The 26,933-nt window shown below is 42.3% G+C and overlaps 1 protein-coding gene across 2 annotated transcripts in view; it reads right to left on the bottom strand.

Moving 5' to 3' along the window:
* Positions 1-26,933, bottom strand: part of Cdcp3 (CUB domain containing protein 3) — a 132,051-nt gene that overhangs the window by 72,268 nt on the left and 32,850 nt on the right. For both annotated transcript variants that reach the window (NM_001370825.1, NM_175166.3), the window contains exons 7-13: positions 23,898-23,957; positions 11,275-11,592; positions 10,738-10,767; positions 9,185-9,223; positions 7,418-7,565; positions 5,206-5,396; positions 4,187-4,216 (exon numbers count right to left, since the gene is read on the bottom strand). In NM_001370825.1, coding sequence (NP_001357754.1) covers positions 4,187-4,216; positions 5,206-5,396; positions 7,418-7,565; positions 9,185-9,223; positions 10,738-10,767; positions 11,275-11,592; positions 23,898-23,957 — 816 coding nt within the window. The remainder of the gene's footprint in view (positions 1-4,186; positions 4,217-5,205; positions 5,397-7,417; positions 7,566-9,184; positions 9,224-10,737; positions 10,768-11,274; positions 11,593-23,897; positions 23,958-26,933) is intronic.

The following is a 26,933-nucleotide window of genomic DNA, read 5'->3' as shown; positions in this document are numbered from 1 at the left end:
ACATATATGGGGCTGGAGAGATGCCTCAGTGGTTAAAAGCAGTGGCTGTTCTTTCAGAGGACCTGAGTTCAATTCCCATTACCCACATAGCAGCTGACAACAGTCTGTAATCTAGCTCTATGTGATCATATATTCTGAAAGATGTATAGATGCTGAGGACAAAGAGAGGCTTGTGAATTTCCCTTACTCTGCTAAGGATTTTTTCCCACTCCCCACCCCCCATTTTTAAAGAGTTTTCATAGGAAACTTTTTACAACTTAGAAATAAATGCTAAATTCACTTTTCAAAGTGTCTTTTTTTTCCCTATGACTTCAACTAGCAGGCTGAAAGTTAGAGCTACTGAATTCCTGTGGAGTTCGAACCAAAGCTGCTTTACTTAATCCCCTGCTGTTTTAGGACAAGGCCCTAAGTACCTCTGGCCTCAGAGGAACTCAGCAGGCAGGGCAGCTACAGTAGTAAAGTAGCTTAGACGCAGATAAGTAAACTCTCTATTATTATACAGCAACCCTAAATATCTCATAAGACAAAGTCTTAAGCTCCACTGATGCTCTTCCCCCTCTGCTGCCTCAAGAACTAAGAACAGAAAGAAAGAAGACCTCGCCGGGGCTGGCCCCCAGTACATCCCAGCCTCATTCCTGATTTTTAGGAAATTGCTTTAAGGTTTTCTCCATTTAGTATGATGTTGGCTATGGGTTTGTCCTGCGTAGCCTTTATTATGTTAACGTATGCTCCCTTCAGTCTTACTGCTCCTGGAACTTTTATTGTGAGGTATACTAAATTTTGCCAAAAGTCTTTCCTGCATCAATTGAGAGGATCATGTGATTTTTGTCTATAATTCCATTTATCACATTTATGAATGACTTCCACATTCTGAACCATCCCAGTGTCTCTAGGACAAGTCCAATATTACTATGGTGGGTGATCTTTCAGATGGGTCTCCATTCAGTTTGCTAGTATTTTGTTGAGGACTTTTACATTTGTGTTCCCTGGGGACACTGGCCTGTAGTTTTCTTTTCTTTTCTTTTTCCCCTGTCTTTTTTTTTTCAAGTAATACTGGCATCATGGAAGGAGATCTAGAGTAATTCTTCTGCTCCTAGTTTTCTAATGATTTTTAAAGTATTGGTTATAGAGTTATCTAGAAAGTTTGGTTGAATTCTTCTGTGAATCAGTCTGGGCGTTTTTGAAGCTATCATCTTCATCCTCACTATTACTATTTCAACTTATTTCTTATGGGTCTTTGCAAGTTAGTGATCTTTTATTGGTTTAACTTTGGTAGTTTGGAAGAATCTAGAAATTTGTTCATAGCTTTTTAAAAATTTATTTTATTTATTTACATTCCAGCCATTGCCCACCTCCCGCTCTCCCTCCCACAGTTCCTCATCCTATTTTCCTCCCCCCTTGTCTCCAAGAGGGCGCTCCCCCTCTCCCCCCACCACTGGGTATTCCCCTTCCCTGGGGCCTCAAGTCTCTCAAGGATTAGGGACATCTTCTCCCACTGAGACCAGACCAGGCAGTCCTCTGAAGGAAAGGTAGTCTCCAGTGACCAGCCCAACTTGGGATCGATTTCATGGGGGGTGGGAGTGCACCAAGACCTGACACTATTACTGATGCTTACAGACAGGAGCTTACAGACATGGCTGTCCTCTGAGAGGCCCTAAGCCTCTCAGCTGGCTGAGACAGGCACAGATACTTACACCTAACCATTGGACTGGAGTCAGTGACCCCTATGATCAATATAGTAAAAATGGCTATCTTGCCAAAAGCAATGTACAGATTCAATGCAATCCCCATCAAAATTCCAACTCAATTCTTCAATGAATTAGAAAGAGCAATCTGCAAATTCATCTGGAATAACAAAAAACCTAGGATAGCTCTTCTCAAGGATAAAAGTACCTCTGGTGGAATCACCATGCCTGACCTAAAGCTTTACTACAGAGCAATTGTGATAAAAACTGCATGGTACTGGTATAGTGACAGACAAGTAGACCAATGCAATAGAATTGAAGACCCAGAGATGAACCCACACACCTATGGTCACTTGATCTTTGACAAGGGAGCTAAAACCATCCAGTGGAAAAAAGAGCATTTTCAACAAATGGTGCTGGCACAACTGGCTGTTATCACATAGAGGAATGAGAATTGATCCATTCCTATCTCCTTGTACTAAGGTCAAATCTAAGTGGATTAAGGAATTCCACATAAAACCAGAGACACTGAAACTTATAGAGGAGAAAGTAGGGAAAAGCCTCGAAGATATGGGTACAGGAGGAAAATTCCTGAATAGAACAGCAATGGCTTGTGCTGTAAGATCCAGAATCGATAAATGGGACCTCATAAAGTTGCAAAGCTTCTGCAAGGCAAAGGACACTGTCAATAAGACAAAAAGACCACCAACAGATTGGGAAAGGATCTTTACCTATCCTAAATCAGATAGGGGACTGATATCCAATATATATAAAGAACTCAAGAAGGTGGACTCCAGAAAATCAAATAACCCCATTAAAAAATGGGGCTCAGAAGCTGAACAAAGAATTCTCACCTGAGGAATACCGAATGGCAGAGAAGCACCTGAAAAAATGTTCAACATCCTTAATCATCAGGGAAATGCAAATCAAAACAACACCGAGATTCCACTTCACTCCAGTCAGAATGGCTAAGATCAAAAACTCAGGTGACAGCAGATGCTGGCGAGGATGTGGAGAAAGAGGAACACTCCTCCATTGTTGGTGGGATTGCAAGCTTGTACAACCACTCTGGAAATCAGTCTGGCAGTTCCTCAGAAAATTGGACATAGTACTACCAGAGGATCCCGCAATACCTCTCCTGGGCATATATCCAGAAGATGTTCCAACCGGTAAGAAGGACACATGCTTCACTATGTTCATAGCAGCCTTATTTATAATAGCCAGAAACTGGAAAGAACCCAGATGCTCCTCAACAGAGGAATGGATACAGAAAATGTGGTACATTTACACAATGGAATACTACTCAGCTATTAAAAACAATGAATTTATGAAATTCCTAGGCAAATGGATGGACCTGGAGGGCATCATCCCGAGTGGGGTAACCCAATCACAAAGGAACTCACACAATATGTACTCACTGATAAGTGGATATTAGCCCAGAAACTTAGAATACCCAAGATATAAGGTACAATTTGCTAAACACATGAAACTCAAGAAGAATGAAAACCAAAGTGTGGACACACTGCCCCTTCTTAGAATTGGGAACAAAACACCCATGGAAGGAGTTACAGAGACAAAGTTTGGAGCTGTGACAAAAGGATGGACCATCTAAAGACTGCCATATCCGGGGATCCATCCCATAATCAGCTTCCAAACGCTGACACCATTGCATACACTAGCAAGATATTGCTGAAAGGACCCAGATGTAGCTGTCTCTTGTGAGACTATGCCGGGGCCTAGCAAACACAGAAGTGGATGCTCACAGTCAGCTAATGGATGGATCATAGGGCTCCCAATGGAGGAGCTAGAGAAAGTAGCCAAGGAGCTAAAGGGATCTTCAACCCTATAGGTGGAACAACATTATGAACTAACCAGTACCCCGGGGCTCTTGACTCTAGCTGCATATGTATCAAAAGATGGCCTAGTCGGCCATCACTGGAAAGAGAGGCCCATTGGACTTGCAAACTTTATATGCCCCAGTACAGGGGAACGCCAGGGCCAAAAAGTGGGAGTTGTTGGGCAGGGGAGTGGGGGAGGGTATGGGGGACTTTTGGGATAGCATTGGAAATGTAAATGAGTTAAATACCTATTTAAAAACAAACAAGGAATTGGGAAATTAAATAGACAAGTATCAACATAAAGTGACCGGCTGGTTGAGTCAATGTAACTTGGTTCCAGTGTGACTGGACATTATGCTCATGCAGAAACCCTGCCGACAGAACCTCTCTGTCATCTGAGACTTGAACTAGGAATTAGGAAACAGGAGCACGGGAGCAAAGGTTGACAGCAAATCACCAGGAAGGCTGGGCATGGCGGTGCACTCGGGAAGCAGAGGCAAGTGGATCTTTGTGAGTTTGAGGCCACCCTGTCTATATAGTGAGTTTCAGGACAGCCAGAAGTGCTTAGTAAGACCCCATCTTAAAAAAAAAATCATCAGGAGTGGGGGCAGAGGAAGAAACATGAACTAAAAATGTCAGGTAATGACATGAGAGGTGACTTACTGATCAGATACGGGGTCTTTGTTGTCATCTCTGCAAAAACAAGAAAACTACAGTCAACAGATATATCATCCCAATTATGGAGACATATGATCCATCGTTTGGTACAGAGCATCTCCTCTGTCTTACAGCTTGCTCGGTAGTTAGCCCATCATTTTCTAAAGGCTGTGGGGACTGTTCTTAACACCATCTTAGACAAAACAGATATAAGGGTTCACTGGTATTTATAGGTAGAGAGTAGAGTAGAACCCTAGGTAATTACTGAACCTCTGAGACCTCAGTTTCCCCTCTGTAAAAAAGAATGACCAAGCATTGAGTTGGAGTGAGATGCCTGTGTAAGCATAACACAGGCAAGGAGCTTTTCTGTTCTAGCAGATGGATGTTATTGTTTTAACTGATTTCACAATTCTTTTCATTGATCTTACCAACTTGTGTATACTGTGCTTTAACAGAGACCCTCAACTTAGCCTCTGCCTTCCCACCATGCACTGCAACTCATTTCCAACACTTATCTTACTCCTCATGAGTTCTCTTGTTGTTTCTCTATGAACAGCCTACCTAATGTCACAGGGAAATTAAAAATGAATATTCCCCTGGTGTTTTCCTTGGTGTTTGCAGCCAATAGTGATCCTGTCTTTTCTCTTGTCCCGTTTTGATGTGCACATGTGTGTCTGTGCAGCATATTCTAGCACACACAATATTTTATTGGTTTGCTTTAACTTAGGATATTCCATTTACCCTCCAATTTCATCTTGTATATACATCTTGACCTCCTTATTAGTGTGCACAAGACTGAGAGAGGTCCTACAGGGAACATGTTCCCTTTCTCTGTACCATCTAAAACACCCATCTGGGACCAGAGACAAAGTATTATCGGAAATGACTCCCTAATGACCCAGCTTCTGTTGTATGAATCCTCACAACAGATTCGCCATCAGTCAAGTGTCTTGTCCAAAGTCACAGAACAAATGATGACATATCACCAGGAAGTGCAGAGCGGTGACTCTGTGCCATCGTCTTACCTTTGGCTTCAAAATAATAATATGCCATGAAGTTTTTCCCAATGTTGTTTTCACCTCGGAAGTACACGAGGGTCATTGAGCTGGAGTGAGATGCGAAGGTGATGTGCAACCCACGGCAGGGTTTCCCCAGGGATTTTGTGGAGGACGGAGGGCCATCCAGGATTTCAAAATACTCGTTGGTGCAGTCAAGGCTGGGTAAGCAAATATGAATCCCTCTTAATCTCTTCATCACAAGGCTAGGAGGTGCTTTTGTGAATCCTGCTTTATGTTATAGCGGTAAGAATGATGGGAGCAAGCCCAAAGCCTGTCTGTGATGTAGACACAGTATGATCACTTTATCCTGTACATTTTCTTTGAAAATTACTGTCTGAAAGAAAGGGGCCTTTTTACAGATGGAAGAGGAAGAACACTGACTCTAGAAGACCCATGTTCAAGACCTGGGAGCTGCTGTGACCACAGGGTACTTCACAGTCTTGGACTGACAGCTAATCAAGGCTATTCTACTATGTGATGTTTGAGAGAAAAAGTCTAAAATGAGCAATAGGGTTTGGTTGTTTGTGGGCTTTAGGTTCAAATCCACCCCCACTTCCCACAGAGACAAGCTTTGAAGCTAGCCTGTCTATAGGGATGTGGGCAATAGACCTGTCCCATAGGCTTAGTGAAAGCCATCTGGCCTTGTCAGCTGCAGAGTTTCTGTGCTCTGTGAACTTTTGTGTAGCTGTCGCCGGTGCTTGATGCAGACTATGCCCTCTCACCAGCCCGACAGCTATCCATTCCAAACCATCCTAAAGCACAATTCAAATTGGATAAATAATGTGGGGGTTTCTTGGTTTTTTTTTTAGTATAATTTTTATCCATGAGTAACTTCATTTTTATGTATTTACAATACTAAAACCTAAAATTTCTTCAGATTCTGTATCTTTTGCCAGATAGCCAGGACATGTGAAGTGTCTGTGTGTATGTGTGTGCGCGTTTGTGTGTGTGTGTGTGTGTGTGTGTGTGTGTCTTTGTCTCTCCTATCCAAGGCCTTTAAAGTTAATTTCTTTTTAATTAAAAATGCATGGAAGTGTGAATATGATCAAAATATATTGTATACATGTTTGAAATTTTCAAATAGCATATGAAATATTACATTAAAAATAAAGCAACGTCGTCTTAGAAAAATTCACCAGCATACAAAAAAGCATTCATCATTCATAGTTCCTTATACATATAATGAAAGTGTAGAAGCTATAGAATTCACAGTCTCTCTGACAGCAGCAAAAATAAAGAGCTATCTATATATACAGGCTTGTACAAAAAGAGGTAATATAAAATCCTACATACTACCTAGGGCTTGGAGAAGTTGGGTCATATGTGTTGCTGGTAGGAAGATGACATAACCGTCATCCTGGGAAAGCCTATCTGTTCTAAGAAGCTCACTGTGTACTTACCATATAGCTTAGCAGCCATACTCTTGGGTATTCAGCCCGGATGAATGATCTTACATTGGCGTAAAGACCTCCCCTGAATGTTCCCAGAAGCTACATTTGCAATAGTTGAAGTCTAGTGGTGGGCCAGATGTTTCTCAGAGTGGAAAGGATTAACCAACTCTGGCACAGCCATATGAATGAAATCCTTTTCCACAGTAAAGAGCAAAGCCCCTGGGTACTACAGCAACCTGAATAGATCTTAGGGGTACTGTGATGAGTGAACCCCCAAAACTACAAGCTACATGATTCCATTCCATTCTTGGAATGGCAATACGTAGAGGTGAAGAATAGATCATGGTTAAGGAACAGAGATGGGCAATCTGGGCAATCCGAGAAGACCCAGGTGGAAGGGAAGTTCCTTTGTGTGATGTACCTGGAATGGAGTTGTGACTTTGTGATACCATTCACAGGGTTAAATGTGTGGAACTACACACCCCTACCACTGCACAAATAATCACATGTAAAAATTGTTGGGAATTGAATATAGGAGGTTTTGGTCCACTTACCAGTAACACCCCAATATTAATTTACTGGCTTTGATGATGTTCTACCACTGAGAGATGCTTGTGAGGGGCATACAGGGATGTATATTATTTTTGCAATTTCCTTTTGTATTTACAGTTATTTCAAAATAAACAGTTTAAAATGCACAAAGGACTCTTGCATATGAGGACCAGCGTAGGGATGAACAGTTAAAATGTTGAACTGCACTGTATGCTCACATAGTATACATCACTTACTCAAGAGATGGGAACGCCAGCCGTATATGCTCAGAGGTGCTTGCCCTGATCTCCCACACACAGGTTATGTTGTCATGCATTTCATTCATTGGGGGATTCTTAATTTTTCCGGGTGCACTGGTAATAACTCCACCACACCGAGATTTTTCTATAAGAAAGAGGATTTGACAACAAAATTGCACAAGCACATCAGTCAACATGCCAATGTGGATGGAGGAAGAGTTCACAGGAGATTCCCCATCTCTAGCTGAAGATGGCTCCTGGGGGACAGTCAATTTTATCTAGGGATGAGGCTCCTGATAGGTTGTCCTTCCTCCAGTGATCAGTCCTAAAACCCTTGAGCGCATGGGAAACACTAACTGGACTCACATAGGTAGCTATATGAATGGATAAGTGGATGGATGGATGATAGATAGATAGATAGATAGATAGATAGATAGATAGATAGATAGATAGATAGATAGATAAAGACATTGCCTAAATTTGAGATGTGGATTGGGGGATCATAGAAGCATTTAGAAGGGTGGAGGAGGGTGGATATGGTACAACTACACTATACTCATTGTATAAAATTCTAAGAAAAGGTGCTTTAAAGCTTTAGTGTGTATTGTTCAGTTTACTGATTTTATAATTTACACCTTTTTTTTCTTTTCACTTTTTTCAAAAAGAGGTTTTACTGGTCATTACTTTGTGGATGTGCCTTGGGGTGTATTGAAGTTATAAAATGGTTTAAAATATCTTGTAAACGTAAGCTATTAGCATGCACGTGTCTGAAGTTTGATATAGCTCTCATCTTTATGGAGATTTCTAGGAAGATGAATATTGGTAAGAACTTTCTCATTATTCCTTAGTTGTGGATTCTGTCATTCATTGTCAATCACATCCTGCCCATGAATATCTCATGATCTCAAACAACCAATGAGTGATGCACTGCTTCAGTGTTCTCAGTTAAGAGTGAACCTGTGTGGGACTTCTATGTATGTATGTGATGATGACAATAGCTGGCCCACCCAACCATCATTTTTAAAGTGATGTTATTAAATATCTGCTATTATGTAGAAAGAAGCTGGCCTGTGTCATATGCCTTTCTATTAATGATAGCATTTTACATCCACCAGTCCACACATTTGCCTGTCTGGTTTTTGTTTTTTAACCTGGTTGTCTATATGTCTACTCCAACATTTAGTTCAATGGCAGGGTAAAGAACTCGTATCTAGTCAGATCATCTGGCTGTGTGCAGACTTGTTCTGACCAGCCAGGTACTTCTGGCATCATCATCATCATTTAGATTTTTGTCATCAAATGGTGCTAAGTCTATGCTATGCCAACTGGAAGTTCTAGAACCCAGAAACATAGTCAAAGCTAGAAAAAAGAGAAAATGAAGAAGAGAGTGTGGAGAAAGGGGGTGTGGGGAGAGGACAAGGGCAGAGAAGGCAAGCATGCTCTTCAGAGTGGACCCCTTCTGAAGTAATGGCTCTAGGTTCTGACTGGCAATATCATTACATGAATGACCGTGTCTAGCCTTCACTCAATGCTCTGGCTTTGAGAATGCAGAAGTGGCATTGTGTCTCTGTTTGAAACTCCTTCTTTGACTGATTGGACATGAAATCACATCCCTAAGTACACTGGCCTTTTCTTTGGGATTCTTCATGTAGAACAATTCTAGTGGGGTGACCTAGATAAGTGGTATTCTGGTACAGTTTCCTGGAAGAATTCCTTCAAGGCTTGAACACTAAGGAAGAAGACATCCAAGCACTGAGATCTCACCTGGATTCGTTGCTCCTTCCATGGCAGCCAATGGGGGATCTGCCAAACACAAAAAGGACATGTGGACAACAGGTGCCATGGGTCTGCACAGCTCTCTGTATACAAGAATCATGGGAAGCTCATGGCAGGCACAGCCCCTCAGCCCCTCCCAGGCCTCCTAAATCAGTCTCTAGAGGTGAGATCTGAACATCAAAGAGCTTTGAGGTACAATAGTCAAGCGGTGCTGACACTGACCCTGCTAAGATTTCACTGGATGACTCTCTGTTCCCCCCCCCAAAACAAGATACTTTTAAAACTTAGATTAAAAAAAGGAGAAAAAACCCCAAGACATTGAAAACCAGGAACTTAGCTCAGTGGTAGAGTACTTGCCTAGCATGAAGAAGGTTTTCAGTTTAAAGCCCAGCATTGAAAAAAAAAAAAGATTTGTTAAAAACAATCAAAGAAAGACATAAAATTCTAGCTCCTAAAGTCTTTTCCAGTAACCCAGGGGGCTGGGGGTTACAATTTAGGATATAGAAATCAGAAGACAAACCACTTCAGGGGCCAGATTGGAGCCTCGATTAGTAAAGCGATTGATTACCTCGAAAGCACAGGACCCCGAGTTCAATTTCTAGAACCCTTGTACACAAAGCTGTGTTTAGTGGCACATATCTGCAATCCTAGTACTGAGGAAGCAGACACAGGTAGATTCCTGGGGCTCAGTGGCCAACACACTCATGCGTGCACATATACACACTCAGCTTTCCTTTGACACAGTGTTGCTAAGAGATGCTGAGTCAGGACTTGAAGATGTAGGGGCTCCTCCAGGCTCCCAACATCTCCCTTTGAGCAACTCTCAACTTTTATCGATTACAGATTTTCCTTCTGGACCAATTTATTTCTATTTGGCAGGGTTGGTAGCTGGTGGAGGATATAAACTTCTCTCTCTCTCTCTCTCTCTCTCTCTCTCTCTCTCTCTCTCACACACACACACACACACACACACACACACACACACACACACACACACGCACTGAAAATTATCTAACAGCATGCTATGCTATCAAGGGACCTCAGGGTCTGATGGGAGAGGGAGAAAGTCCAGGAAGGATGAAGGAACACCAACAGCAATCAAAGTTTTTTGAGCCAGGGTTGTACCAGGAACAAGGTGCAGAGAGGGCAGGAAGAGAATCCTCTTGGTGGGACGGTGTTTGTCTCACTGGCCTTTTCCCGCTAGGAAGGAAGCCTCTTGGCCATATTTCACATTTCAACCACATCCTACCCACCATAGGCCACTTTGCCTATACAAATCTCAAACCTTACTGGACAAAGTGTCCTCCCAAAGTCTGAGACATCAGTTCTCCTGTGCGTAGGATGCACAGTAGAGGAAGAGGGCAGAGGATCTAGGCCAGCTGACTCTGAAAGCACTGTCTACTCTCCTCTTGGACAACTGGGCGTTTATATCTTATCTTTCTACTACTCCACTGCCTTGGAGCATATGACAAAACCAGATTCAGCAGGACCTCTTCCCCAAGCTTCCAGTGAGCCACAAACATAGACAATGTCTTCCCTACCTGAGAGTGTGACCGTTCCGTATTCAGCATCTACAAAAGTGAGAGAAGAAAACATCTGCTGTGAGGGACTGGTGTGCTGGCTCTGGGAGAGACTGGAGTACCAGGACTGTGACAGCCTGGCATGCTAGCACACATTCAACAGTTATTTTTACACATCATGTGATAATTAGTTTATCCTCACTGTCAGCTTAACTGGATTTGGCACCACCTCTTGACCTGTCTGCAAGAGTGTTTCCAGAGAGGTTTAGCTGAGGATGAAAGACTATAGTCTGATGGATGAGGATCCCAGGCTGAATAAAAGGGGGGAAGTGGAAAGCAAGCGCTATTCCCGTCTGATTGGGACTGCACGGGCAGTGAGACAAGCTCACTTACACTTGCACCACCATGGTGGAGTGTGTCCTCAAGTTGTGAGCCAAAGCACACCCTTCCTTCCTTGTGCTTTTGTTAGTGTTTTTGCTACAGAGGAAAGAGCAGTAAGTGTGAAGGGTGTTCTCCTGGAAGGGCCGAAGCTAGACCCGAAGGGGCAGCGGGCCTCACCTGAACAGATGACACTGGCGTCTTCACTGTGGTCACAGTTGTGGGAGAACCACCCAAGGTGGGAGCACTCCTCCAGGTGTTCCTCGTGCCCCTTGCAATGAACATTATCAAGGAGAATCTTCCCAGAACCTTGCCCAAAGTAAGCTTCGCTCAGGGCCGAAACAGCCCAGCCGCACCCCAGCTGCCTGCAGATGATGTTCGCTTGTGGAAGGTCCCAGAGGTCATCACACACAGTCCCCCAGACTCCCTGGTAGAAGAGCTCTACACGGCCCGCACAGCTCCCGTGGTTGCCTGCTAGCCTCACGGGGGCCCAGCCTCCTGGGGAAGAAAAAGGAAACAGGGAGATACAAGCCACCTTCTCTGCCCACTGATGGCTATGGTCTACAACCCAGTCTCTGTTCTTATTTTTCTTGAGCTACCTAAAGTAGTCTATGCAATTACGCCACTGGGTCTGTTCCACAGAACCTATGGTATCTTCCTTCTCTACTCTATCCTGTTTCAAGACAGCTTCACTGTGAGGGGATATTTGCAGAGGTAGCCATCATTCTCTTTACAGTGAGGTACTGAGAGGCTCCCTGTCAGAGGCCAGCCTTCTCCTCCTCACTCCACCTGCACTGGCATTACGCTCTGTGCCTTTGGTTCATCTTGGTTGTGAGAGCAGGCACTCGTAGCTTTGCTCCCTGAGCACCCTGGGACATCATGAGCATTAGCTCAGGCTAGCATGCTGGATGATGAAGGACATGTAGCTGGTCACCTCACTCATTTCTGAAGACAGCTGAAGTCAGGGGGGCAATCCTGACATAGGCATCTTCAGCTGACTTTCCAGGGAGCCACATGCATAGTAAACCAAAGTCACAGCCAGCAAGCCCAACCTAAAACAGCAGATCTGCCCAGATAACTTGTAAACTAAAGCATTTTTTTAAAAATGGTAGTTATTTCATATGTCTGCATTTTGGGGGTAGTTTTACATGGCAATGGATAACCTAAACATTCCTTTATCCACACTCCCCATCTAGCCTGCTCTACTCATAGCCAAAGGAAGACGTGGGGTCAAGGTCACGCATCCTGGGATGGAGTCTGCCTGGCTAAGCTGGCAACAGAGTTTAACACTGACTCCAGAAGAACCAGTGCATAGCTGCACAGGCTCAGATTCCCTTTGGGTATTTGGAAACAGAAAGAGAGCTATATGATATGGGGGCTGAAACTTCCCAGGGGGCAGTGGTAAGTCATACAAAACAGTTAAAAGAGAAGTTTCTTGGGGTAGTGTCTGATAGCCAAGCATGAGGGTGCACCCTGTAATCTCAGTGCTCAGAAGATAAGAAAGGTGGGGTATTAACATGAGTTTGAGGCCAGCCTAGGCTACAGAGTTAGACCTTGTTTTTTTAAAATAATAGTGAAAAAGAATTGGTATAGCTGGGTCATATGGTAATTTCTTTTCTTTTCTTTTCTTTTCTTTTCTTTTCTTTTCTTTTCTTTTCTTTTCTTTCCTTTTCTTTTCTTTTTTTTCTTTTCTTTCCCTTCCCCCCCATCTTGAGAAATTCCCAAAATGATTTTCAAAATACCCGTACTATTTTACACCCCACATATAGTGCCTAAGGCCTCCCTTTTGGGTCTCCTTTTGCCACATCCATGCCAGCATTTGTGGTCATCTGTGTTCCTGATGATGGCCTGCTCTCCTGACTGGGGTGAGGTAAAATCCTGCAGTAGTTTTAATTGGCAGTTCTCTGGCTAAGGATGTTGCACTCAGTTTGTAATAGTTACTAGCCACATGCATTCCATCTTTTCAGAACCTTATATATCCTGCTACAGAGAAGCTTGCACATCATGTTCATACTGAGAAGTGGAATCAACCTAGCTATGCACTGGCTGGTGCATGCATAATGATATGTATGCATCATCACATTTGGCTATGACTCTGCTGTAAGGAAATCGTGAACTTTGCAAGCAAATAAGTGGAAAGGGAAATATTGTACTTAGTACAATATTTTGTACCAATCTATTGTACCTAGATCCCACCAAAGACAAATGCTATATGCTCTCATTCACATGTCAGTGTTAGCTTCAAATTATGTTTTATGTGTTTACCCTAAAAGTCACATAGAAATCAGGAAGTTAGGGGGTCAGTGGGAGGTAGTGAGGCATTTAGGGAGGAGGGAGATAGTAAATTATAGGTGAAATGGAGAGAGAGAGAGAGAGAGAGAGAGAGAGAGAGAGAGAGAGAATGAATACTGGATGCTAGCCTTTTGTCTAGGTTCCACCCCACAGTTACCTGGCAACAGCCAGGTGTGCCTGACTCACTATAAAAGGGGCTGCTTGCCCCCTCCTCTCTCTCTTGCCTTCTTGCTCTCACTCTGTCCTCTCACCCCTTCCCCATAGCTCCCCATTCCTCTCCCCTCCCTCTCTCTCCACATGCTACTGGCCAGTCTCTATTCCTCTACTCTTTCTCTCTGTCTTTCTCTGTCTCTACTACCCTCGCAACTTCCCTTCCCATGCCCTAAATAAACTCTATACTATACTATACTATACTATACTATACTATACTATACTATACTATACCATATGATTGTGTGGCTGGTCTCTCAGGGGAAAGGGATGTTTCAGCATGGGCCCACGGAGGCACCCCCTTCCCCACACTTGACTACACATCCACCAAACATTCCTTCTCTCTTTAATTTTATAAAACGCAACACTGTTGGCGTATAGATTCAAGCAAGTGGTGGAATGGTGGGGATGAGGAAACAAGGGGGTAGGAGAAGTGTTAACAAAAATGAAGAATGTATGAAGAAACTATATGCAAAACTATGCTTTTACATCCCAAGTTTTAAAAGGTAACAGAAGGGCACAGTGAAGCACATATGATAAAACAAAAACAAAGCAAATAACAAGCAAGCAAAACAAAACAAACAACAAGCAAACCAAACGAAACAACAACAACTACAAAGGGGAATATTGGGAGGCAAAGGTTTAAGTGGGGATAAGGGTAGTGAAAGTGAGACTCAAGAATGTATGAAGAATCCTTGGGACACTCTACTAATTTATAAGCTAAATAGAGCACATTTAAAAAAGAAGAAGGAGTTTAAACAGAGGTATGTTGCATGAGTGAACAAGGGTTATCAACCATGCCAGGCATAGGCTTACCTTCCTACAGTTATTAGTCAAGGAGACACCAGAGTCATCCCAATAATGGGCTATTGCCGTTTTTCTTGGTTGCCCATAATAACTAAGAGGTAAGAAGATTCCATTGCTTAAGACACCACTCACTTCAATTACAGGACCCAGGGCAACCAACCTTGAACTGACCAGGAAACATTCTCCCTGCTGGCTAGCTTTCAAAGTGCTAGATGGTGCTGGGGAGAAGCTATCCCAATGGCCTTAGAGCAGCATCCTGCATATTACAGTAACTACCTGCCAGGCAAGATTTGCCCACTGATGCAACAGTAGACACTGTTTGAATGTAACCAACCACTCTCTTGATTGGATTTGAGGACTGTTCCATAGCAGAGAATTTTAATGCCTTGTGCTGCAAACATGGTTAAAAATCATGGCTAGGGAGGCGATAGAACCTATGGAAGAATCTATCAGGGTGGTGGTTAAAAGGCAGAGATTCATAGCTGTTCAAAATGCTGGCACTAAGTGACTGTGAATATCATTCATAGGTGAAACATCCAAATCTATCCCCACAAACACAACACCCCATGGTTGGTTCTGTCTCACTCTGTTCTCATGAGCTCTTTTATGAGTTGTTCCCTCTTTCTCTTTTAGCAGCAATTCAGAGGTGTCTGTCCAAGGACATAGTAGCCACCTAGGTCTATTGTAATTGGTCTCAGGTCTCAGAAGCCTCAGCCTGTGAGGCTTCCAAGGAAGTGTCACATTTATTAATTCCCAGAATATTAATCAGGTGTTGCTATATTTCCTTTATAAGGATCTCAAATACTTGGGTGAGATGTTAGGATCTGATCAGATTCAACAGGGGATTCCCTGAGGCTCCCTATACTCTTGTTAGCATCTGCAAGTGAGGTTTTTTTTTAAAAAAATTTCATCAATTCCTTTACAAACATTAATTTAAACACATTTAATTAAATATAATTTAATTGTATTCCAAAACAATTAAATGATTACTTCTTTATTGTGACTTTTAGAAATGGTAATAGACTATCAAAAATTGGTTAAACCTAAAGCTTAAGTCACACATTGAACCCCAAACATCAATAGTGGAAGACTTCAACACCCCACTCTCATCAGTGGACAGGTCATCAACTGTCAAGAAACTAATCTGAGAAATAATGGAACAGATGTTATAGCTCAAATGGACCCAACAGATATATACAGAACATTTCACCCAAACACAAAAGGATATACCTTGTTCTCAGCACCTCATAGAACCTTCTCCAACACTGACTATATACCTTGTCACAAAGTAAGTCTAAATAGATACAAGAAAATGGAAATAACATCCTGTATCTTATCAGACCACCATGGATTAAAGCGGGATCTCAACAACAACAGAAACAGCAGAAAGCTCACAACTCATGGACACTGAACAATTCTCTACTCAATGACTACTGGGTCAGTAAAGAAAGAAATCAAAGAGTCTGTAGAATTCAATGAAAATTAAAGTACATTATGCATACTTACAGAACACAATGAAATCAGTGCTAAGAGGAAAGTTCATAGCATTAAGTGCCTTCATAAAGAAATTAGTAAGAACTTATGCCAGCTACTCAACAGAACACCTTAAAGCTGGAGAACAAAAAGAAGCAAAACACACCCAAGTGGAGTAGGCAGCAGGAAATAACCTCAGGGTTGACATCAATAAAGTAGAAACAAAGAGAATAACACAAAGAATCAATGGAACAAATCAACAAGATAGACAAACCTTTATCCAAACTAACTAAAAGAGAGAGAGAATATCCAAATTAACAAAATCAGAAATGGAAAGTGGGACATAACCACAGACACTGAGAAAATCCCAAGAATCATTAGCTCTTACTCCACCCAATTGGAAAATATAAAAGAAATGGATGCTTTTCTTGATAGATACCACTTACCAAAGCTAAATCAAGATCAGGTAAACAAGCTAAATACCCCTATAGCTCCCAAGGAAATAGAAGCAGTCATTAAAAGTCTCCTTACAAACAAACAAACAAACAAACAAACAAAACAAAACAAAACTAGGGCCAAATGGTTTTAGCAAAGAATTCTACCAGACTTCCAAAGAAGATCTAATACCAAATACTCTTCAAACTATTCCACAAAATAGAAACAGAAGGAACATTGCCAAATTCATTTTTGTGGGGCCATAGTCGTTATGATACCTAAACCACACAAAGGCTCAAAAAGAAAGAGAATTTCAGGCCAAATTTCTTCAATGAACATTGATGCAGAACTACTCAATAAAATATTTGCAAACAGAATCAAAGAGCACACCAAAAAAAATCATACACTATGAACAAGTAGACTTCATCCTAGAGATGCAGGTATAGTTTAACATATGAAAGTCCATCAGTGTAATCTACCACATAAACAGAAAGAAAAAGCATATGATCATCTCATTAGTCATTGAAAAGTCTTTGACAGAATCCAATACTCTTTCATGATAAAAAAAAAAATCTTGGAGAGATCAGGGATAGAAGACACATATTGGATACTGGATATTGGCATGTAGAAGAATACAAATAGATCCATATCTATCACCCTGTACAAAACTCGAGTCCAAGTAGATCAAAGACCTTGTCATAAAACCAGATACACTAACCTTGATAGAAGAGAAAGTGGAGAATAGCTTTGAACACATTGGCACAGGAGACAACTTCCTAAACAGAAACCCAATACCTCATGCACTAAAATCAATAAATTAATAAACGTGACCTCATGAAACTGAAAACCTTCTGTAAGGCAAAGGACACCAACAATGGTACAAAACAGCAGCCACAGAATTGGGAAAAAATTTTACCAACCCAACATCTGACAGAGGGCTGATTTCCAAAATAGACAAAGAACTCAAGAAATCAGATATCAACAAACCAAACAATCCAAATAAAAATGGGGTACAAAGCTAAACAGAGATTCTCAACAGAGGACTCTCTAAGTGGTCAAGAAGCACTTAAAGAAATGTTTACCAACCTTAGCCATCAGGGAAATGCAAATCAAAATGACTCTGAGGTTCCATCTTACACCTGTCAAAATGGCTAAGATCAAAACATCAAGAGACAGCACATACTGGTAAGGATATGGAGCACCCCTCCATTGTTGATGAGAGTGCAAACTTGTACAACCACTTTGGAAAGCAATTTGGTAGTTTCTTGGGTGATTGGGAATGGTTCTACCTCAAGACCCAGCTCTGCTACTCCTGGGCATATGCCCAAAAGATGCCTCACTGTACCATAAGGGCATTTGCTCACCTGTGTCCATCAACATTCAGCTCAACTATGTAGCAGCTTTATTCTCAATGGTCAGAAACTGGAAACAACGCACATGTCCCTCAACCAAAGAATGGATAAAGAAAATGTGGTACATTTCCACAACGGAGTATTATTGCCCAGCTATTAAAAACGATGACATCATGAAATCTGTAGGCAAATGGATGAAACTAGAAAAGATCCTCCTGAGTAAGGTAACCCAGACACAGAGAGACAAACATGGTATATATTCACTTATAAGTGAATATTAGTCATAAAATAGATAAAGAATAACCATGCTACAATCAACAGACCCAAAGAAACTAAATAAAAAGGAAGTCTAAGGAAACATGTGCATCTCACTGAGGAGGGGAAATAGAATAGACATCTTGGGCAGGTGGGGAAGGGGACTGGGTAGTTGTGTGGGAATGGGAGGGATCAGGTGTGAGGAGGATGGAGGGAGAGAGTACTGGGAGAGACAACTGAATTGGGGGTGTACAACTCTGGGATCTAGGGCAATAGAAACTCCTGGAAATCTAGGAGTGTGATTCTAAGATTCCAAGCAATGGGGGATATGGAGCCTGAAACAGCCATCTCTTGTAACTAGGTGTACTGGCTGGTTTTGTGCTTCAACTTGACACAGGCTGGTGTCATCACAGAGAAATGAGATTCAGTTGAGGAAATGATTCCATGAGATCCAGCTGTGGGGCATTTTCTTGCTTGGTGATCAAGGTGGGAGGGCCCATTGTGGGTGGTGCCACTCATGTGCTGGTAGTCTTGGGTTCTATAAGAGAGCAAGCTGAGCAAGCTGAGCAATCCAGGGGAAGCAAGCCAGTAAGAAACATCCCTCCATGGCCTCTGCATCAGCTCCTGCTTCCTGACCTGCTTGAGTTACAGTCGTGACTTCCTTTAGTGATAAACAGCAATGTGGAAGTGTAAGCTGAATAAACCCTTTCCTCCCCAGATTGCTTCTTGATCATGATGTTTTGTGCAGGAATAGAAACACTGACTAAGACACTAAGCAAGACTTTCAATGGAGGGATCAGGACACCAAGCCAACCACACTTTTGACCTACAGTTTGTCCTGCCTACAAGATGTGCTAGGGTAAAGGTGGCACAGAAATTGATTGGCCAACCAATGACTGGTCCAGCTTGAGAACAATGCCATGAAAGGTAGCCTACCCTGAGCTGCTAATGATATTTTCCTATACTTGTAGGCAGGAGTCTAGTGTAACTGTTATCAGAGAGGCTTCACCCAGCAACTGATGGAAACATGCAGAGACCCACAGCTAAACATTAGGTGGAACTTGGGGGAATCCAGTGGAAGAGGGAGAGGAAGGAATATCAGAGCCACAGGAGTCAAGGACCCTATAAAAATACCCACAGAGGTCCTTGATCCACTTACACTTGGGCTTTGTACAAGAAGATAAGAATGGATTGATTCACATTCTTCTACATGCTAACTGCCAGTTGAGCCAGCACTATTTGTTGAAAGTGCTGTCTTTTTTCAATTGGATAGTTTTAGCTCCTTTGTCAAAGATCAAGTGACCATAGGTGTGTGGGTTCATTTCTGGCTCTTCAATTCTATTCCGTTGATCTTCCTGCCTGTCACTGTACCAATACCACATAGGTTGTTATTGTTTGTTGTTGTTGTTGTTTTTATCACAGTTGCTCTGTAGTACAGCTTGAGTTCAGGGATGTTGATTCCACCAGAAGTTCTTTTATTGTTGAGAATTGTTTTCACTATCCTGGGCTTTTTGTTATTCCAGATGAATTTGGGAATTGCTCTTTTTAAATCGATGAAGAACCAAGTTAGAAGGTTGATGGGGATTGCACTGATTCTGTAGATTGCTTTCGGCAATATGGCCATTTTTACTATATTAATCCTGTTAATCCATGAACATGGAGATCTTTCCATTTTCTGAGTTCTTCTTTGATTTCTTTATTCAGAGACATGAAGTTATTATCAGACAGATCTTTCACTTGCTTACTTAGAGTCACACAAGGTATTTTATATTACTTGTGACTATTATGAAGGGTGTTATTTCCCTAATTTTTTTCTCATCCTGCTTATCATTTGTGTAGAGGAAGGCCACTAATTTGTTTGAATTAATTTTATATCCAGCTACTTTGCTGAAGTTGTTTATCAGGTTTAGGAGTTCTTTGGTGGAATTTTTGGGGTCACTTACATATACTATCATATTATCTGCAAATAGTGATATTTTGACTTCTTCCTTTCCAGTTTGTACCCCTTTGATCTCCTTTTGTTGTCTAATTGCTCTGGCTAGGACTTTGAGTACTATATTGAATAGGTAGGGAGAGAGTGGGCAGCCTTGTCTAGTCTCTGATTTTAGTGGGATTGCTTCAAGCTTCTCTCCATTTAGTTTGACGTTGGCTACTGGTTTGCTGTATATTGCTTTTACTATGTTTAGGTATGGGTCTTGAATTCCTGATCGTTTCAAGACCTCCACATAAAACCAGATACACTAAAACTTATAGAAGAGAAAGTAGGGAAGAGCCTCAAACATATGGGCACAGGGGGAAAATTCCTCAACAGAACACCAGTGGCTTGTGCTATAAGATCAAGAATCTACAAATGAGACCTCATAAAATTGCAAAGCCTCTGTAAGGCAAAGGACACTGTCAATAAGACAAAAAGTCAACCAAAAGTTTGGGAAAAGATATTTACCAATCCTACATCCAATAGAGGGCTAATATCCAATATATACAAAGAACTTAAGAAGTTAGACTCCAGAGAAACAAATAACCCTATTAACAAAGAATTTTCAACTGAGGAATACCAAATGGCTGAGAAGCACCTAAAAAAATATTCAACATCCTTAGTCATCAGGGAAATGCAAATAAAAACAACTCAGAGATTCCACCTCACACCAGTCAGAATGGCTAAGATAAAAAACTCAGGTGACATCAGATGCTGGTGAGGATGTGGAGAAAGAGGAACACTCCTCCATTGCTGGTGGGATTGCAAGCTGGTACAGCCACTCTGGAAATCAGTTTGGCAATTCCTCAGAAAACTGGACATAGTACTACCTGAGGACCCATCAATACCACTCCTAGGCATATACCCAGAAGACGCTCTAACATGTAATAAGAACACATGCTCCACTATGTTCATAACAGCCTTATTTATAATAGCCAGAAGCTGGAAAGAACCCAGATGTCCCTCAACAGAGGAATGGATACAGAAAATTTAGTACATTTACACAATGGAGTACTACTCAGCTATTAAAAACAATGAATTTATGAAATTCTTAGGCAAATGGATGGATTTAGAGGATATCATCCTGAGTGAGGTAACCCAATTACAAAAGAACACACATGATATGCACTCACTGATAAGTGGATATTAGCCCAGAAGCTCGAAATACCCAACATACAAGTCACAAACCACATGAAACTCAAGAGGAAGGAAGACCAAAGTGTGGATCCTTCTTAAAATGGGGAACAAAATACCCATGGAAGGAGTTACAGAGACAAAGTGTGGAGCAGAGACTGAAGGAATGACCATCCAGAGACTGCCCCACCTGAGGATCCATCCCATACACAATCACCAAACCCAGACACTGTTGTGGATGCCAACAAGTACTACTCACTGACAGGAGCCTGATATAGCTCTCTGCTGGGAGGCTCTGCCAGTACCTGACAAATACAGAAGTGGATGTTCACAGCCATCCATTGGACTGAGCACAGGGTCCCCAATGTAGGAGCTAGAGGAAAGACCTAAGGAGCTGAAGGGGTTTGCAGCCCCATAGGAGGAACAACAATATGAACTAACCAGTACCCCCAGAGCTCCCAGGGACTCAACCACCAACCAAAGAGTATACATGGTGGAACTCATGGCTCCAGCTGCATATGTAGCAGAGGATGATCTTGTTGGACATCAATAGGAAGAGAGGCCCTTGTGAAGGCTCTATGCCCGAGTGTGGAGGAATGTCGGGGCCAGGAAGCAGGAATGGATTGGTTGGTGAGCAGGGGGAGGGGAGGGGATGGGGGAAGTTTTTTTTTTTTTTTTTGAGGGGAAACCAGGAAGGGGGATAACATTTGAAATGTAAATAAAGAAAATATCCAAGAAAAAAAGAAAAGAAAAGAAGAGAAGAGAAGAGAAAAGAAAAGAAAAGAAAAGAAAAGAAAAGGGAAGGGAAGGGAAGGGAAGGGGAGGGGAGGGGGAGGGAAAGAAGGGGAAGAAGGGGAAGAAGGGGAAGAAGGGGAAGAAGGGGAAGAAGGGGAAGAAGAAGGGGAAGAAGGGGAAGAAGGGGAAGAAGGGGAAGAAGTGGAAGAAGGGGAAGAAGAAGGGGAAGAAGGGGAAGAAGGGGAAGAAGAAGGGGAAGAAGGGGAAGAAGGGGAAGAAGGGGAAGAAGGGGAAGAAGGGGAAGAAGGGGAAGAAGGGGAAGGAGGGGAAGAAGGGGAAGAAGGGGAAGGAGGGGAAGAAGGGGAAGAAGGGGAAAGGAAAGGAAAGAGGAAAGGAAAGGAAAGGAAAGGAAAGGAAAGGAAAGGAAAGGAAAGGGGAAGGGGAAGGGGAAGGGGAAGGGGAAGGGGAAGGGGAAGGGGAAGGGGAAGGGGAAGGGGAAGGGGAAGGGGAAGGGGAAGGGGAAGGGAAAGGGAAAGGGAAAGGGAAGGGAAGGGAAGGGAAGGGAAGGAAAGGAAAGGAAAGGAAAGGAAAGGAAAGGAAAGGAAAGGAAAGGAAAGGAAAAAGAATATCCACAGAATCAACTAGCCTGGGTCCATAGGGGTTCCCAGAGACTGAACTGCCAACCAGAGAGTCTGCATGGGACTGACCTAGGCTCTCTACACATAAATTACAGTTACATAGCTTGGTCTTTATATGAGACTCCTAACAGTGGAAACAGGGTCTGTTTCTCTGTTGCCTGCCGTTGGGACTCTTTCGTCTGACTGGGTTGCCTTTATTTAGCCTTAATAGGAGAGGATGTGCGTAGCCTTACTGCAACGTGATATGCCAGGCTGGTTGATATCCATGGCAGGCCTGACCTTTTCTGAAGAGAAACCGAGGAATAGATGTGGTTGGGAGGGATGGGGAGAGAGACTGGAAGGAGAGGGGAAACTGTGGTCAGGATATAAAACAAACAAACAAACAAACAAACAATGGTTAAACCCTCAAATAGATTGCTTAAAGTAGGTTAGTTGGAAAAAGGAACTATCATGTGTTGTTGTGGATGTCCAGGGGGACAGGGCATCTCTGTCCTGCCGTGAGTACTCTGTCACAGTGGTGGGAATGGTTTTTAAGGCATTCCTGTCATCCTACTAAATATCAACAAGGTGGCACTGCTGGTTGTCACATGATCTCTGTCATTTGGTCTCTTACTTGGGTACAGAAGTACTTTGCAGTTTCTCAAACTCAAGAGAGTGCTGCTATGGAAAGGTGTCACAAATATCTGCCAGTGCTTGAATCTCCAGGCACTTTTTAGAGCATTGTTAATCTCCGTCAAGATCACTTGGGAATATTAAGTCAACCCTAAGTGATTTTTATTCCAGTGCACCAAGCCCCCTCAACTGTTTGTAAACAACTAAACTTAAACAATCACATGTGACTTTATTCAGTCAGTCTCAGCATTTACATAAGAAGTGTAGATGACTCCCTGTGTAATGGGATGGTGTGTAGAATGGCTACACAGTCTTCTACCCCCACGGTGACTCAGCCACGACAGACCATTGTGACACATGGCAAGATGCTTTGCATGAGGGTTCCGTTCCACATCCATTGAAGGGGATAATGGTATGGACACCTCGTGTCCTACTTAGCTTAACTGCAAACTAGATGCAGGCTATAATCATGCAAAAAGAGAAGCCTCACTTAAAAGTGGCCTAGATAGGACTAGCCTGTGGTATGTCTGGGGATGGGGGTTGTTCTAGATTGTTTCAGTTTGATACAAGAGAAGCCAGGCCCTATGGGAGGAACTACTCCATGAGCGGAGCATGTGGCCCTGGGTTTTCTAAGAAAGCAAACTAAGCAGGTGTTTGGGCAAGGCAGCAAACATTCTTGATTCTTCAGGATCCAAGATCTCCTGCCCTGCCTGCTTTCAGTCATCAACCATAACCTATACGTTGCAATAAGTTCCCTTCTCCCCCAAATTGCTTTTGGTCAGAATGTTTCCTCACAGCCACAAAAAAATGGAACTAGAACCTTGCTACACTCATTGACAAAAGGGACCTCCTCAGGAGGAACAGCCACAAAGCAAAACCACTAACCTGATGGCTTGTACGACTCCGGATCTATTACTGGAGTGAGGTCTGGTAACATATCAGCACCTGTGGGAGAAGAAAATCAGCATGAGGGGCTGGGAATGGTATTTACATTGTAACCTCAATATTGAATGTCTGAAATAGGAGTTAAATAGTATTGAGAAGATGTAACAGCATTGACATCCAGGACGTTACCGCCCCACACCACAGCAGACAATGCTGGACCTTCATGAACTAGATTAGAGTTCATAAATTATTTGGAGGCAATTGATATTTCCTAAATAGCTTTTACAAAGCAGCAATAAAGAGCTCTTGATAGAACTCATATGATGCAATGTATGTCCCAGGACATCCCATCCTCTGCTTAAATGGCTGCATCTCTTCAACTATAATTAGTCTGTCCTTTACTCTCCTAGCCCAGGTAGATGTACTATAAGCTCATGAAATGAGTTACCTCAAGCAAACAATTTGAGAATTGGACCAACCCAGGAGTGTGTGTGATGCTGCTGCAGCCCCGGACTCTGCAGTCAGAGCAGACACCAGAGCACTGAGGCTGTTCAGAGTGTACCATGGAGGTCCCATAAAGGCCAAACTTAAAATATAGACAATACAATATGTTGAAAACTATGTTGACAAGGATTCACAACAACTGTAACTCTCATATGAAGGTGGCGACTCAAAAGGAACATCCGTGTTGGAAAACTGCTCACAAATTCTTGAATATTTATGGTGGCTTTATTCTTATCAATGAAAATCAGTAACAAATTTGACATCCAAAAATTATGAGCAGATAAGTTTTGGCATGCGCATATAATGAACTAGGGCTTAGAAATAAGAAAGAATGAATTAGAATAATAAAGAAATAATTAATATTGCCAATAAAAGTCATCCAGCAATTGCTTGGATGACTCATTAAGCGTTCTATAAGTAAAGAATCCCAGCACAGCTGGATGTGGTGGTGCAAGTTCTTAATGCCCAGAGCGGGCATTAAGAACCTCCTACTGAGGTATAATCTACTTAGAGCAAAATTTACCATCCTGTAGAGACTAACCTGCTGTGTACAGAGTTCCAGACCAGCCAGGGCTATGTAGTGAAAGCCTAACTCAAAAAACAAACAAATAAACAAACAAAAAACTCCAGAGAATGTACAAATTGTGCTGATGTAATGTAGTATCTTGGGTCTTCCATAAAAACAGAAAGCACTCCTAATCCCTGAGCCATCTCTCCTGCCACAAATATTATATATCTTAAATATAGTAACTATTAAAATTCATTGAAGCACATGGTAACTTTTGCTGTAGGTCATTAGAGATGACTTATAATGAAAGGTAACTGACTTCATGTAAATGGGGCTGAATGTAGGGGGCATAGGTACAGAATGCAAGTAGGAAGTCTGTTGTCACCCAGAATGGAAGGGACAGTGAAGGCTTGGATGTGAATTGTGTCTGTGACATGAAAAGGATGCCATGATTGGAACCCTTGGTACCAATCCTTGAATCCACGATGCTATGATTTGAATCTAAAAAGCATCTGCTCAAAGAGCTCCTGGGTTAACGTCTGATTGCTTGGCTGGTAGACTTTGGAGAAGTGGTTGTGTCATGAGAAGTGTTATTTCCTGGTAGATAAATCTTTTGATGAATTCAGAGCCCAGTGGACCATGAGGAGTTAGAACCTGGTTAAAGGTGGCAACTTATTGGTGGTGTTTCGCTGAGGGGTGTCCAAGTCCCTGCTTCTGTGCCATGCACTCTGGTGGAGTCAGCTTGACAGGCGAAAGTTTGGAAGCTGGCCGTGAGGAAAAGAGTTTCAAGGAAACTCCCTCCTGGAGTCTGGCACTCTCTTTAATCTCTTTAACCCATACATTAATTTTCCACTCCCGAGTTATTCTAGTGTATGGGTCCACGTGCCCTCTATTAAGCATTACCCTATTATAAGTGCCTTTTAAGATTGAATTCTGACATAGCTAAAGCCTCTCCCAGTGTTCCAAGATCCCAGATTACAGCAAGGAGTTTAACCTATTCAGTAACTAATTAAGCATTACAATAAAACGGCCCTTAGCTCAGTTGGTCTGCAGAAAGAGCTTGGGAATCTCACTGAGATAGAAATCTTTACTAAAGGCTACATTCCATGCCAAGAGCAAGTTGATATACTATCCTGATAAATGGGGATTCTCCAGACAAGATAAGATTTTACAAGGCCTAGGAATTTAGGGGGTCTGTGACACTACATTATTGAGGCCTGTCAAGAGTTAAAACCCCCTGGTGCTTTTAACACTAAAGTGTGAAACTCTTGCCTGGCACTAGGCTGATCCTAGGCAGGGCTGATAATCTCTATTGTAAACATTTATCTAGTTCCTGCAAATTCCTTTCGCAGTCATTCTCTTAATTCTGGTAAATTTCAGTGTACCTTGTCTGGTGTGACATATAGCCCCTGGAATTCTGTATTATAAAAAGTCATTACATTCAGATTCTTGTGTGCATCTGTTTGTCAATTCCTACGCTTTGCCCACCTGCTCGAGAGACCCGTTCCACGCAGACACAGGGACCCAGAAGGTCTGCGGCACTTCTGTACTGTCTGGATCTTTTCTTCCTAGACACGCCGAGGTGAGCAGCCATGTTCTGCTCCTGTGATGTCCTGCCTCTTATCACAGGTCCCAAAGCAAGGGAGCCTGTCCACCTTGAGCCCAAATAAAGCCTTCCTCTCTTAAGTATTTTCTGAGTCACTTCATCATCATAGCATCAAGAAAATGCCCAACACAGTAGCTATCTATTAAGCACTGCATGTGCATAGTCATGAAACATGACAAAATTTGTCTTACTGGGAAGACTTGTTTTTGAGGGTGGCGGGGATGACGACGCTGACAATAAAGATAGCTTTGATGATAATAGTGATGAAGGTAAAAGTTACCAGGGTGATATTTCTGTGTCTATTTTTCAAAAATATTTATTTATTTATTTATTTATTTATTTATTATATGTAAGTACACTGTAGCTGTTTTCAGACACTCCAGAAGAGGGCATCAGATCTCATTATGGATGGTTGTGA

This window comes from Mus musculus, chromosome 7 (genome assembly GCF_000001635.26).
Source record: "Mus musculus strain C57BL/6J chromosome 7, GRCm38.p6 C57BL/6J".
NCBI lineage: Eukaryota > Metazoa > Chordata > Mammalia > Rodentia > Muridae > Mus > Mus musculus.
Note: the sequence above shows the minus strand (reverse complement) of the source record. Positions and strands in the feature narration are given on the sequence as shown.